This window comes from Arachis duranensis, chromosome 8 (genome assembly GCF_000817695.3).
Source record: "Arachis duranensis cultivar V14167 chromosome 8, aradu.V14167.gnm2.J7QH, whole genome shotgun sequence".
NCBI classification, from domain to species: domain Eukaryota; kingdom Viridiplantae; phylum Streptophyta; class Magnoliopsida; order Fabales; family Fabaceae; genus Arachis; species Arachis duranensis.
Window position 1 is genome coordinate 15,095,853 of NC_029779.3, and position 13,943 is coordinate 15,109,795.

General features: G+C 39.6%; 1 protein-coding gene across 1 annotated transcript; it reads right to left on the reverse strand.

Annotated features, from left to right (window-relative positions):
- Positions 1–9,490: 9,490 nt before the first annotated feature.
- Positions 9,491–10,033, reverse strand: LOC107460978 (uncharacterized). The gene is made up of 2 exons (XM_016079409.1): positions 9,983–10,033; positions 9,491–9,937 (listed from the first exon to the last, which is right to left on the reverse strand). Exons 1-2 carry the CDS (start codon positions 10,031–10,033, stop codon positions 9,491–9,493), a joined length of 498 nt encoding a protein of 165 aa, XP_015934895.1.
- Between the last annotated feature and the right edge of the window lie 3,910 nt (positions 10,034–13,943).

Sequence of the window (13,943 nt, forward strand, 5' to 3'; positions counted from 1 at the left end):
AATCTAAAAAATCATGAAATTGATTCTTGAAGCAAGAAAAAGCAGTGAAAAAGAAAAAAAGTGGCGAAAAAAAAAGAAAAAAAACAAGCAGAAAAAGCCAATAGCCCTTTAAACCAAAAGGCAAGGGTAAAGAGGATCCAAGGCTTTGAGCATTAATGGATAGAAAGGCCCAAGGAAATAAAACACAGGCCTAAGCGGCTAAATCAAGCTGTCCCTAACCATGTGCTTGTGTCATGAAGGTCCAAGTGAAAAGCTTGAGACTGAGTGTGGTGGTAATATTAGAAAACAAAGTGCTTAGGGCCACGGCCAAGACTCATAAAGTAGTTGTGTTCAAGAATCAATATATTGAACTAGAAGAATCAATAACACTATCTAAAATTTTGAGTTCCTATAGATGCCAATCATTCTGAATTTCAAAGGAAAAAGTGAGATGCCAAAACTATTCAAAAACAAAAAGCTACAAGCCCCACTCATCTAATTAGAACTAAGTTTCATTGTATATTCTCTTTTTTTATCCTATTTTGTTTTCAGTTGCTTGGGGACAAGCAATAATTTAAGTTTGGTGTTGTGATGAGCGGATAATTTATACGCTTTTTGGCATTATTTTTAGGTAGTTTTTAGTAGGATCTAGCTACTTTTTAGTAAATAATTATTAGTTTTTAAGCAAAATTCACATTTCTGGACTTTACTATGAGTTTGTGTGTTTTTCTGTTATTTCAGGTATTTTCTGACTGAAATTGAGGGACCTGAGCAAAAATCTGATTTAGAGGCTGAAAAAGGACTGCTGATGCTGTTGGATACTGACCTCCCTGCACTCAAAATGAATTTTTTGGAGCTACAAAAATCCAAATGGTGCGCTCTCAATTGCGTTGGAAAGTAGACATCCTGGGATTTTCAAAAATATATAATAGTTTATACTTTTCTCGAGTTTTGATGATGCAAACTGGTGTTCAAACGCCAACTTCCTGCCCTATTCTGGCGTTAAACGCCAGAAACAGGATAGAAGCTGCAGTTAAACGCCTAAACTGGCATAAAAACTGGCGTTTAACTCTAAGAAAAGTCTCTACACATGAAAGCTTCAATGCTCAGCCCAAGCACACACCAAGTGGACGCGGAAGTGGATTTCTGCATCATTTACTTATCTCTGTAAATCTTAGCTACTAGTTTTAGTATAAATATTACTTTTTCTCATTGTATTAGTCAGTCTTGGTTATTCTGGTTCCCCCTCTGGGGCCGAAGCCAATGAACACCATTATCACTTATGTATTTTCAACGGTGGAGTTTCTACACACCATAGATTAAGGTGTGGAGCTCTGCTGTTCCTCGAGTATTAATGCAAAGTATTATTGTCCTTCTATTCAATTCAAGCTTATTCTTATTCTAAGATATTCATTCACACACAAAAACATGATGAATGTGATGATTATGTGACACTCATCACCATTCTCAACTTATGAACACGTGCCTGACAAACACTTCTGTTCTACATGAAAACAAGCTTGAATGTATATCTCTTGGATTCCTGGTCCATGCGTTTGATTACCTCTCCTGACAACAGAGCCTTCAATTCCTTGAGATCAGAGACTTTGTGGTATAAGCTAGAATCAATTGGCAGCATTCTTGAGATCCGAAAAGTCTAAACCTTGTCTGTGGTATTCCAAGTAGGATCTGGAATGGGATGATTGTGTCGAGCTTCAAACTCATGACTGTTGGGGGTAGTGACAGACGCAAAAGGATCACTGGATCCTATTCCAACACAAGTGAGAACCGACAGATGATTAGCCCTACGTAACCCATAGCCGGACCATTTTCACTGAGAGGACGGACGGTAGCCATTGACAACGGTGATCCCCCAACATGCAGCTTTGCATGGAAAGGAGTAGGAATGATTGAATGAAGGCAGTAGGAATGCAGAGATTCAGAAGGAATAACGCATCTCCATACGCTTATCTGAAATTCTCACCAATGAATTACATAAGGATCTCTATCTTTATTTTATGTTTATTTATCTTTTAATTATCAAAACTCTAAAACCATTTGAATCCGCCTGATTGAGATTTACAAGATGACCATAGCTTGCTTCAAGCCGACAATCTCCGTGGGATCGACCCTTACTCACATAAGGTTTATTACTTGGATGACCTAGTGCACTTGCTGGTTAGTTGTGCGAAGTTGTGAAAAAGAGTTGAGATTACAATTATGCGTATCAAGTTGTTGGCGCCATTGAGATCACAATTTCATGTACCAAAAAGATCATTCCAGATTTTTTGTTCCAATAACCATTTTTGCTTGGAGTTCAAAAGGTTCAAATGCTACAATATGTGATCCGTAAGATTTAATAATGAAAATAGTTAAAGAAAAGATACAAATTAAAAGTATTTCAGAAGAAAAACCATTTTGTTTTCATTTTAAAGCAATCTAAAATATATTTTTAGAAACGGTTCAAGATGAATTTTCGGCAGCCTGCCTATAAATAAACAGAACAAAAGCAAAACCCTTGTTACCAAAACACTTATGTAATGGTGACCCGAGGAGAATTGCTAAAAAATTATATAAATTTCACTTTGGCACAAATCGTTTGTACTTAACGCACATGGTTTTTGTTTTCAAATGCATAGATTTTGTCGTTTGATTTTTCTAAATGGAGATATCAAGAATTTAGTTATGGTTAAATCTTATATATATTATGTGTACTATTATTGGTAAAGTTAGAAGGATCTAGTTTTGTTCCAATCAATTATTTGGAGGATGCAGAGTCAAAAGGAGTCGGTAAGAAACAATTTTTTGGGTGATTGATGATTGGGATCATCTTGATGTGTGTGCAGTTTGTTTGGAACAAAACCAGTGTATCATATGCCTAACAGAGCCAGTTGACACAAAACAATCCCAGCAAATTCAGAACAACAACATATATTCGTCTTATTTAGAACAAAAAAAAACTCACCAAAATTAGAGCATAAAGAAGGACGAACAGGAGCAATAATCCACCGATCAGAACAACAGCGACACATAGGAAGAGAGATAAGGGACACTGGGGGAGGCAGAGAGCCAGCACCGGATGTTAGGGTTTAGAATTTCCAGCCTTAAGAGTGATAGACAAAGGGAGAGGGAAGAAGACAGATGAGAGGCGATAATTGTAACACCCTAATTAGCCTAAGACTTACCTCGCGTCGTAAGGCAAAGGTTAATCAGAGATTACGACAGTTCTAAGCTCTTACACAATGTATATATAGAAAGAATAGTATAAACTAGAATCCCAATGAAAGATACAGCTCAAAAACAGGATTTGAAAAGCGCGAAACATACTAACGAAGCTACTAACTTAAGGCACAAAATATAGATATAATATAAACAGGATAATAGTATAATAATGTAATATCATAAGGAACTAGCCACTGTCCGCAGAGTTTAAGCCGGCTAGCCATATACAAACCATAAAGAAACCTGATAGTTTGAGAACAGCTTATACAAGTTTTTCTCTCATAATACAAGCCTCTAGACAAGGACAAAATACAAAAGTGAGAGATGTGTAAACAAAATAAACAAAAGAATCCAAAAGAATCCAAGATCCTCCGATCTTGTCACCATCCAAAACAACTCACCGAGGTGGGTTGCGACCTGCATCTGAAAAATACAACAGAAATATGGTATGAGAACCGGAGGTTCTCAGTATGGTAACAGTGCCCAGGGATGTAGGATATAAGACCCTGGGACACCAAAGGCAATCCTAAACTCCATATCCATCAAAAGATTCAAGCTTAAAGAATTCTAAAACAAATAAGCATAATTATACCAACATTAACTTAAATAAACCAGATAATCTATCTTAAGGGATTTCTACTCTAACCAAACACCGCTGTCCCACAGCCTTCACCAACCGATCCTCCATGCGATCCCATCGCCATTACCTTCCGAACCTCCTCAATCCCAGTAGAAAACACAGGTAATATACAATGGAAGTAAAGCACAAGTAGAAGCATATAAGGCCAATAATTCAGACAGCAAGTAAGCATGTTATTCAATTAGACAAGCCATTACAAGTAAACAAAGCATACAAACAGATAGAAAATGCATATGATGAATGTCTGTCCTACTGGCTGTGATATCACATTGTCGGTTCAACTGCCAACCCAACACATCTCCATGGAGATGTTGCCCTCCGGAATCATTTTATGGGAACCCCCAAGATATAGTGCCCGGATCACTATCCAGGTACCGGTACCTTTACGCCCTATTGATCCGAAGGGATGCGAGCGGGATACTCTTGCCACAGACCTCACATCTAAGCGCACGAGGGTTGAACCACCGCCCTTACGCTGCCGATGCTACCTTGACAGGCGGGATTAACCACCATCCCTGCCGGGCGCATAGCGTCTCATAATCTTAGTACAAATCAGTAATGCAGTGGTTTTTCAGAAAATATTTTCAGTATGCATGGATCCAGCATCTCCTTCAGAGTCCTCCACTCATCTCAATCACTGCCCATTCATAACTCAGTTACCAAATATCAAAATTTCATCCTTCCTCATCTCATATATCACTCATCCTTCACATAACTTCGAACCATTCTCAGCACGCCAGAAACTTAAGCCTCCGTTTTCTAAGTTTTCCAAATAATATCATCTAAAACCTCTAAAATCTTTCCCAATAATTTAAATGTTTAAAACTAGGCCCAAGAGTCCTAAAATGGTTTTAGAGAAGCTTACAACCTTGTTGGGAAGGTAGAATAGTTGAAAATAAGTAAATTTGTGAAACAGGACGTGTGCGGTCGCATAGGGGTCTGTGCATGTGCACGCCCAGGAATTTTAAAATGTGTGCGTACGCACAGGGGTGTGCATACGCACAGGTGGCAAAACTTTCAGAATCTGTTCTCTCGCACAACCTGTGCCAGCGCCCCAACAGATTGGCCTTCCCAACGTGTGCGTCCGCACAAGCCCGTGCGTCCGCACGGGTTGAAGTTTTCCCTTAGATATGTGCGTGCACAAGTTGTGCTAGCACGGCAAATAGAACGCACTTCCCTACCTGTGCGTGCGCACATGTCAAAATTTTTGCAGGGTGTGCGCCCGCACAAGGGTGTGCGTCCGCACATATCAGAAATCATGAAATTCTGCAACTTTGCAGAATTTCAGATTTTTAACACCAACTTTGAATGATCATAACTTCCTCTATGAAATTCAAATTTTCACAAACTTTTCATCGATTTAAAGGGTTTTCAAAGATCTTTAATTCTAAATAAATTTAACCCATTTTTGAAAACCGAGGCAAAAGTTATGATCAGACAAAGTTCACCAAAAACCAACTTTTACCTAATTTCACCATTACCCCAATTTCTCATAAAACACAACCAAAACCATACCAAACCATTCCAAACTTCATTTCTCATCAATACTAACCCTCTATGTCATATAATACCAAGCACACCAAAATTTCCTTTACTATTCGTCATCCTCAACTTCCACATCAATAAATCATATTATAATCAATTCTCATTAATACTTTTCCAACTACCTTACCAAATCATCAACATTATCATCATATATACTAATACAATCTACTTTTCAACCTCACAATTCATTCATCCTTATCATATCATTATTAATCATCATAATCAAACTCATCAACACACAACGACATTCAACACTCATCAACCATTTTCAATTCAAACCTATCCTATGGGTCACTAGCCTAAATGTCCATGAATATTATATACTACATAGAGAAAACCGAAACCATATCTTGGCCGATTTCCAATATGAACCAAAACTCCAATTGAGCACAAGTGGAGCTTTCAACCACAATCCAAGCCACCACTCACTCCAACAAGCATCAACAACCACCAACAAGCTCCAACATTCAAGCTAATATCACACAAGATCCATAAATCAAACCTAGGATTTTATATATACACAAAATCACAAGAGATCAAACATGCTCACCTTACCAAAAGGGGATTAGGTCAAAACCCAATGGGAATCAAGTGCTAGAGTGTACGTAAACACCCAAAATCACAAGATCCATTCATTCACCATAGCCAAAAACTGAATCTATAATGGAAGGAAGAACTGAGCATAAAATTGGAAATCTCTTACCACTTTGTTTGGATGAAATCGAAGAGCTCGACGAGAGTTTCGCATAGCAACTGATGGCACGCGAATTGGAGTTCCGGAGAGTGAGATATGGCTTCAAGAAGAAGATGATGAATAGTAACTAAAACCCTTACCTCTCCTCTCTTCACTCTCACGTTGCTGCTGCTATTGGGTGTTATAAGTGGCTGAGTTTGCCGCTTAATGGACTTATATATGGTGGGGCTTGGGCCCAACTTGGGCCCGGTCCAACCCGTTAGCGTTTTTAGCCTGTTTGGCCCAACTTCGAGCCAAACCTTTAACACTAACGCCCGGTTTTTCATTTCTAATGTTTTTCTAAGGTCTTGGACTGTTTTTCACTTTTTCTCGCGCAGCGCCGGGCAGACTTGAACCGGTTCAACCGCTTTAACTGCTGGTTTGCAGTTTTTCACGGTTTTTCTTGCAAAAAACGTGTTTTCTGCTTAATTTGGGAATTTAATTTGGGAATTTAAATGATTTTATCCGTGAAAAATCCGGTTCTTACATCCTCCCCTCCTTAAAAAGATTTTCGTCCTCAAAAATTCGAATCACGCGATGTAACTCCACGAAGCATCCTACTTTCGACGTTGCCAACCCAACAAGTTGCCGAAGCTTCTCGTTCACCATCATCCACGCATCGACGTTCTCTCTCGCCAACTCCTCCATAGAATAGCTCACTCGGATAGGTAGAAAATGAGCGGATTTTGTTTAAGCAAACTACGATCACCCAAACCGCATCAAATCCCAACCTAGTCTTCAGCAAACCGGTCACAAAATCCATTGCGATTTCTTCCCACTCCCAATGAGGAATCTCAATTGGCTACATCATTCCTAACTGCTTCTGATGCTCTATCTTCGCCTTTTGACACATCAAATACTTGGATACCACTATAGCTACATCACTTTTCATCTCAAGCCATCAGAACATCTTCTTTAGGTCATACTGCATCTTTGCACTTCCGTGATGTATAGGAAATCCACTGTAGTGAGCCGTCGACAACGAGCCTTGCCTCAACCTCCCGACATCCGGTATGTAAATTCTCCCTTTGTATCCCCGAAATTCTTCACCATCCTTAGTGAAATTCTCACGCCCCTTATCACTAACTGGTTAGAACAATTTCTGAAGCTTCAGTTCATCTTGCTGAGCCCTTTGAATCTCTGTCTTAAACGCGCTTGGAATCTGCAACTAGTTCAAACAAGTTCTTTCGGCAACCTCACCAATGTCTAGCTTAAGATCCACAACCTATCCACTAGCTCATATTCCTTGATTCTCATCCAATCGATTGTTAAAGATCTCTGACTCAAAACGTCTGCGACCACCTTCGCCTTTCCAAGGTGATATCTCATTTTCAAAATCGCAGTCCTTTAAGCAACTACATCCATCTTTTCTGACGCATACTAAGCCCTTCCGGATCAAGGATGTACTTGAGGCTCTTATGATTAGAAAGGACGCTAAACATCCTTCCATACAAGTGGTGCTTCCAAATCTTCAGTGCAAACACAATCGCCGCTAATTCCAAGTCATGAGTTGGGTAGTTCACCTCATGCGGCCTCAGCTGACGCAATGCGTATGCCACCACATTCTGGTGTTGCATCAACACGCAACCTAAACCCATCAGAGAAGCATCACAGTACACTTCGAATGCTTCATGCAGTTTCAGTAAGATTAAAATAGGTGATGAAGTTAACCTCTGCTTCAAAGTCTATAAACTCTCTTCGCACACCGACGTCCATACGAGTGGCGCTTCTTCCCTTGTCAATTTTGTCATCGGTAATACAATCCGGGAAAATCGTTCGATAAACCTCCCAGAATATCTAGCTAAACCCAAGAAGCTTCTGACTTCCGCCACCGTTGTCAGTATTTCCCATTCCATCACCGTTTTCACCTTAGAAGGATCTACGGTTATTCCTCCTTTGCTCACCATGTGACCTAAGAACTTCACTTCCTCCTTCCTGAACTCACACGTCGACAACTTAGCGTTCAACTTCTGCTGCGTCACTCTGATTATTGTCATTAAGAAACCGAAAGTTTTCCTTAAACCAAATACCGATTTTGCAATATTTGTCAAAACCTTTAAAATAACTTCAATCTAAATGAGTCCATTGTTAAAACCTTATCAAAAGAGTTAAAAACCGTTTATTTATAAATCAAACATTTTAAAGCATGATTTGCCTAAATTCATTGAAAACTTTAAATCAAAACTTTTCCATTTGAATCCCTTTTTGTTGAATTAAAATTTTCAAACCAAAATCACAAGTGAACAAAATCTTAGGACTCACTTTTCCTTTTTAAATCGTATCATTGGATCAAAATTCCAATCTTAGTTTCAAAACCAAATCATTCAAAACACTTCATTCTAGACCAGATCACTATTGAGTTTTCTGAAAGGGGTCAAAATAGTTTATTCGAGAGTTGCCTACTTCAAATCATGATTTTCTTAAATTAGAACTTTCCAAATTAAATCTGTTTTGACAAGAGAAATTGGAAATTATTTTCACAATTGAACAAAATCATAGAATTCACTATTCATTTAAACCATATCTCTTAAATCAGGAGTTCTGACTAATTCTCAAAATCGAATCATTTAAACCAAAGTTTCAAACCGGGTTAGAAATCATTCTAAACCTTAAAACCGTAAAATCATAGTTAAAAACCACAAAGGCATTAGTCGATCCTTCCGTTGCCACTAGCACGAAACCGCACCCATCATCTATACAAGGAATCGCTAAGACTTCTAACCATAATTGGTAACCATTCTGGCACGTCCACTCTGATCGTTCGTTATTACCAGTTCGACGCCCTCGGCTAACGCTAAAAGAATCTTCCTTCTCCATAGTTTTCTACCACATAACTCTAAGCCTTATAGCCCTAACGACGACTTTGCAAAAGATAAAATCAAGCTACCCTCATATCCAAGCAATATATGATATTCAAAACATACGCTTACCTCTCGTCGGAGGATCCGACCCTGTCGCATTACGTGCATCCAAAGCAAACACACGGCCTGACTGTTGATTCTTGTCCTCCTCTTATTTTCTCCCATGGCGACAATACTTAGATATATGCCCATGTTTCCCACAATTATAGCATCGACCATTTCCTTTCGCTTAAAGAAACTGGACTTTGTTGCCCCTTCTGATATTTCCTTGACCTTGCAGATACTATGGAGTATGTCCATCTTTCTTGAAGTTCTGTCCCCTTGGTCCGAGGTGATCATCAAGTTCCCTACTAGAATTTCCTCCATGAGTGTTCCTTGACGGGGATACCATCCTTGCATTTTTCTCAACAAACCTCGCTGTGTCCACCAATTCCCAAAATCTCCTAATCTTCAGTGGAGCCACAGTACGCTGATATCCTCTCTCAAACCCACTTCGTATCCGATGCATTTCTATTCCTCACAAGACTCAAGAGTACCCTGACTTATCTTCGAGAACCTATAGAGTCCTTCAAACTTGCTGGTGTATTCTGCTATAGTCATGGACCCTTGCTTCAGTTGTAAGAGCTCCAATTCTCTGGCCTCCCTTAGTAATTCATGAAAGTATTTCCTGTAGAAAGCTTCCCCAAATAATGCCCAGGTAATGTTTACGTTCTGTTGGTGTCGTAGTCGGCGCTCCCCTTGCCACCATTGTTGAGCTTCTCCCACCAGTTGATAAGTCGCATATTCCACGAACTTGTCATATGGTACATGTTCATTCAGTAATGCACGCTCCACCGCTCGGAACCAGTTGTCTGCTTCAGTATCATTTGTCGAACCATTGAAAACCGGCGGGTCAGCCTTCCGAAAAGCAGCTAGAGTTCTCGGGACACGACTCAAGCTGTCTTCAGCACCTTCTCCCTATTCATTTTTGTTTCCGGCCAGTTGGGTTAATCTCTACATAGCTTGCAGAATCGCAGCAGCATTAGCTTCCATGGTATTAGCGAGATTCGCCATTGCCGCAATAAATTCGGCATGATTATCAGCCGGTTGCTCATTCCTACTCTCTCGTGAACGTACTCGACCTCGTCCGCGAGTGGCCATTAGGTTTCCTGTCTACACCAAACAATCGATATCGAGGTGATTAGTCCCAATATCAAAAGCCTAGGGTTTTAATTATCCCAAACAGGCACTCACAAACAAGCATGCTATGAATATCAAGTAGAAAACCTAATAGCATCAAGAAAAGACACACAGAGTATGCAACGAAGCACTATCAGTCCATTCCTCAGGCTCACGAGGACGAACCGCTCTGATACCACTAAATGTAACACCCTAATTAGCCTAAGCCTTACCTCGCGTCGTAAGGCAAAGGTTAATCAAAGATTACGATAGTTCTAAGCTCTTACACAATGTATATATAGAAAGAATAGTATAAACTAGAAGCCCGATGAAAGATACATCTCAAAAACAGGATTTGAAAAGCGCAAAACATACTAACGAAGCTACTAACTTAAGACACAAGATATAGATGTAATATAAACAGGATAATAGTGTAATAATGTAATATCATAAGGAACTAGCCACCACCCGTGGAGTTTAAGCCGGCTAGCCATATACAAACCATAAAGAAACCTGACAATTTGAAAACAGCTTATACAAATTTTTCTCTCATAATACAAGCCTCTAGACAAGGAAAAAATACAAAAGTGAAAGATGTGTAAACAATATAAACAAAAGACTCCAAAAGAATCCAAGATCCTCCGCTCCTGTCACCATCCAAAATAACTCACCGAGGTGGGTTGCGACCTGCATCTAAAAAACACAACAGAAATATGGTATGAGAACCGGAGGTTCTCAGTATGGTAATAGTGCCCAGTGATGTAGGATATAAGACCCCGGGACGCCAAAGGCAATCCTAAGCTCCATATCCATCACAAGATTCAAGCTTAAAGCATTCTAAAACAAATAAGCATAATTATACCAACATTAACTTAAATAAGCCAGGTCATCTATCTTAGGGGATTTCTACTCTAACCAAACACCGCTGTCCCACAGCCTTCACCAACCGATCCTCCATGCGATCCCATTGTCATCACCTTCCGAACATCCTCAATCCCGGTAGAAAACACAGGTAATATACAATGCAAGTAAAGCACAAGTAGAAGCATATAAGGCAAATAATTCAGATAGCAAGTAAGCATGTTATTCAATTAGGCAAGCCATTACAAGTAAACAAAGCATACAAGCAGATAGAAAATGCATATGATGAATGCCTGCCCTACTGGCTGTGATATCACATTGTCGGTTCAACTGCCAACCCGACACATCTCCATGGAGATGTTGCCCTTCGGAATCATTTTATGGGAACCCCCGAGATATAGTGCCTGGATCACTATCCAGGTACCGTCGCCTGTACGCCCTATTGATCCGAAGGGATGCGAGCGGGATACTCTTGCCATAGACCTCACATCTAAGCGCAAGCGGGACGAACCACCGCCCTTATGTTTCCGTCGCTACCTCGACAGGCGAGATTAACCACCATCCCTACCGGGCGCATAGTGTCTCATAATCTTAGTATAAATCGGTAATTCAGTGGTTTTTCAAAAAACATTTTCAGTATGCATGGATCCAGCATCTCCTTCAGAGTCCTCCACTCATCTCAATCACTGCCATTCATAACTAAGTTTCCAAATATCAAAAGTTCATCCTTCCTCATCTCATATATCACTCATCCTTCACATAATTTTGAACCATTCTCAGCACGCCATAAACCTAAGCCTCCGTTTTCTAAGTTTTCCAAATAATATCATCTAAAACCTCTAAAATCTTTACCAATAATTTAAATATCTAAAACTAGTCCCAAGAGTCCTAAAATGGTGTTAGAGAAGCTTACAACCTTGTTGGGAAGGTAGAATAGTTGAAAATAAGTAAATTTGTGAAACAGGACGTGTGCGACCGCACAAGGGTCTGTGTGTGCGCACGCCCAGGAATTTTAAAATGTGTGCGTATGCACAGGGTGTGCGTACGCACAGGTGGCAAAACTTTCAGAATCTGTTCACTCGCACATCATGTGCCAGCTCCCCCAACAGATTGGCCTTCCCAACGTGTACGTCCGCACAAGCCCGTGCGTCCGCACAGGTTGAAGTTTTCCCTTAGATATGTGCGTGCACAAGCTGTGGTAGCGCGGCAAACAGAACGCACTTTCCTGCCTGTGCGTGCGCACAGGTGGGTGCATCCGCACAGGTCAAAATTTTTATAGGGTGTGCGCCCGCACAAGGGTGTGCGTCCGCACATATCAGAAATCATGAAATTCTGCAACTTTGCAGAATTTCATATTTTTAACACCAACTTTAAATGATCATAACTTCCTCTACAAAATTCCAATTTTCACAAACTTTATATCGATTTAAAAGGTTTTCAAAGATCTTTAATTCTAAATAAATTTCACCCTATTTTGAAAATCGAGGCAAAAGTTATGATCAGACAAAGTTCACCAAAAACCAACTTTTATCTAATTTCACCATTACCCCAATTTCTCATAAAACACAACCAAAACCATACCAAACCATTCCAAACTTCATTTCTCATCAATACTAACCCTCTATGTCATATAATACCAAGCACACCACAATTTCCTTTACTATTCATCATCCTCAACTTCCACATCAATAAATCACATTATAATCAATTCTCATTAATACTTTTCCAACTACCTTACCAAATTATCAACATTATCATCATATATACTAATACAATCTACTTCTCAACCTCACAATTCATTCATCCTTATCATATCATTATTAATCATCATAATCAAACTCAACAACCATTAATTCATCATAAATCAACACACAACCACATTCAATACTAATCAACCATTTTCAATTCAAACCTATCCTATGGGTCACTAGCCTAAGTGTCCATGAATATTATATACTACATAGAGGAAATCGAAACCATATATTGGCAGATTCCCAATATGAACCAAAACTTCAATTGAGCACAAGTGGAGCTTTCAACCACAATCCAAGCCACCACTCACTCCAACAAGCATCCACAACCACCAACAAGCTCCAACATTCAAGCTAATATCACACAATATCCATAAATCAAACTTAGGGTTTTATATATACACAAAATTACAAGAGATCAAGCATGATCACCTTACCAAAAGGGGATTGAGTCAAAACCCAATGGGATTCAAGTGCTAGAGTGTACCTAAACACCCAAAATCACAAGATATATTCATTCACCATAGCCAAAAACCGAATCTATAATGGAAGGAAGAAATGGGCAAGAAATTAGAAATCCCTTACCACTTTGTTTGGATGAAATCAAAGAGCTCAAAGAGAGCTTCGCATAGCAACTGACAGCATGCGAATCGGAGCTTTAGAGAGTGAGATATGGCTCCAAGACGAAGATGATAAATAGTAACTAAAACCCTTACCTCTCCTCTCTTCACTCTCACGTTGCTGCTGCTATTGGGTGTTATAAGTGGCTGAGTTTGCCACTTAATGGACTTATATAAGGTGGGGCTTGGGCCCAACTTGGGCCCGGTTTAATCCGTTAGCGTTTTTTAGTCCGTTTGGTCTAACTTCAGGCCAAACCTTTAACACTAACGCCCGGTTTTCTATTTCTAATGTTTTTCTAAGGTCTTGAACTGTTTTTCACTTTTTCTCGCGCAGCGCCGGGCATATTTGAATCGGTTCAACCGCTTTAACTGCCGGTTCGCGGTTTTTCACGGTTTTTTGCAGAAAACACGTTTTCTGACTCAGAAAAATCTATTGAGTCCAAAAATCATATTTAAATTCCTAAATTCTCATCCTAACTTTTCGGAATTTGATTTGGGCATTTAAATGATTTTATCCGTGAAAAATCCGATTCTTACAATAATGAAGCAAAGTCTAGGGTTCCGCTCTTCTCT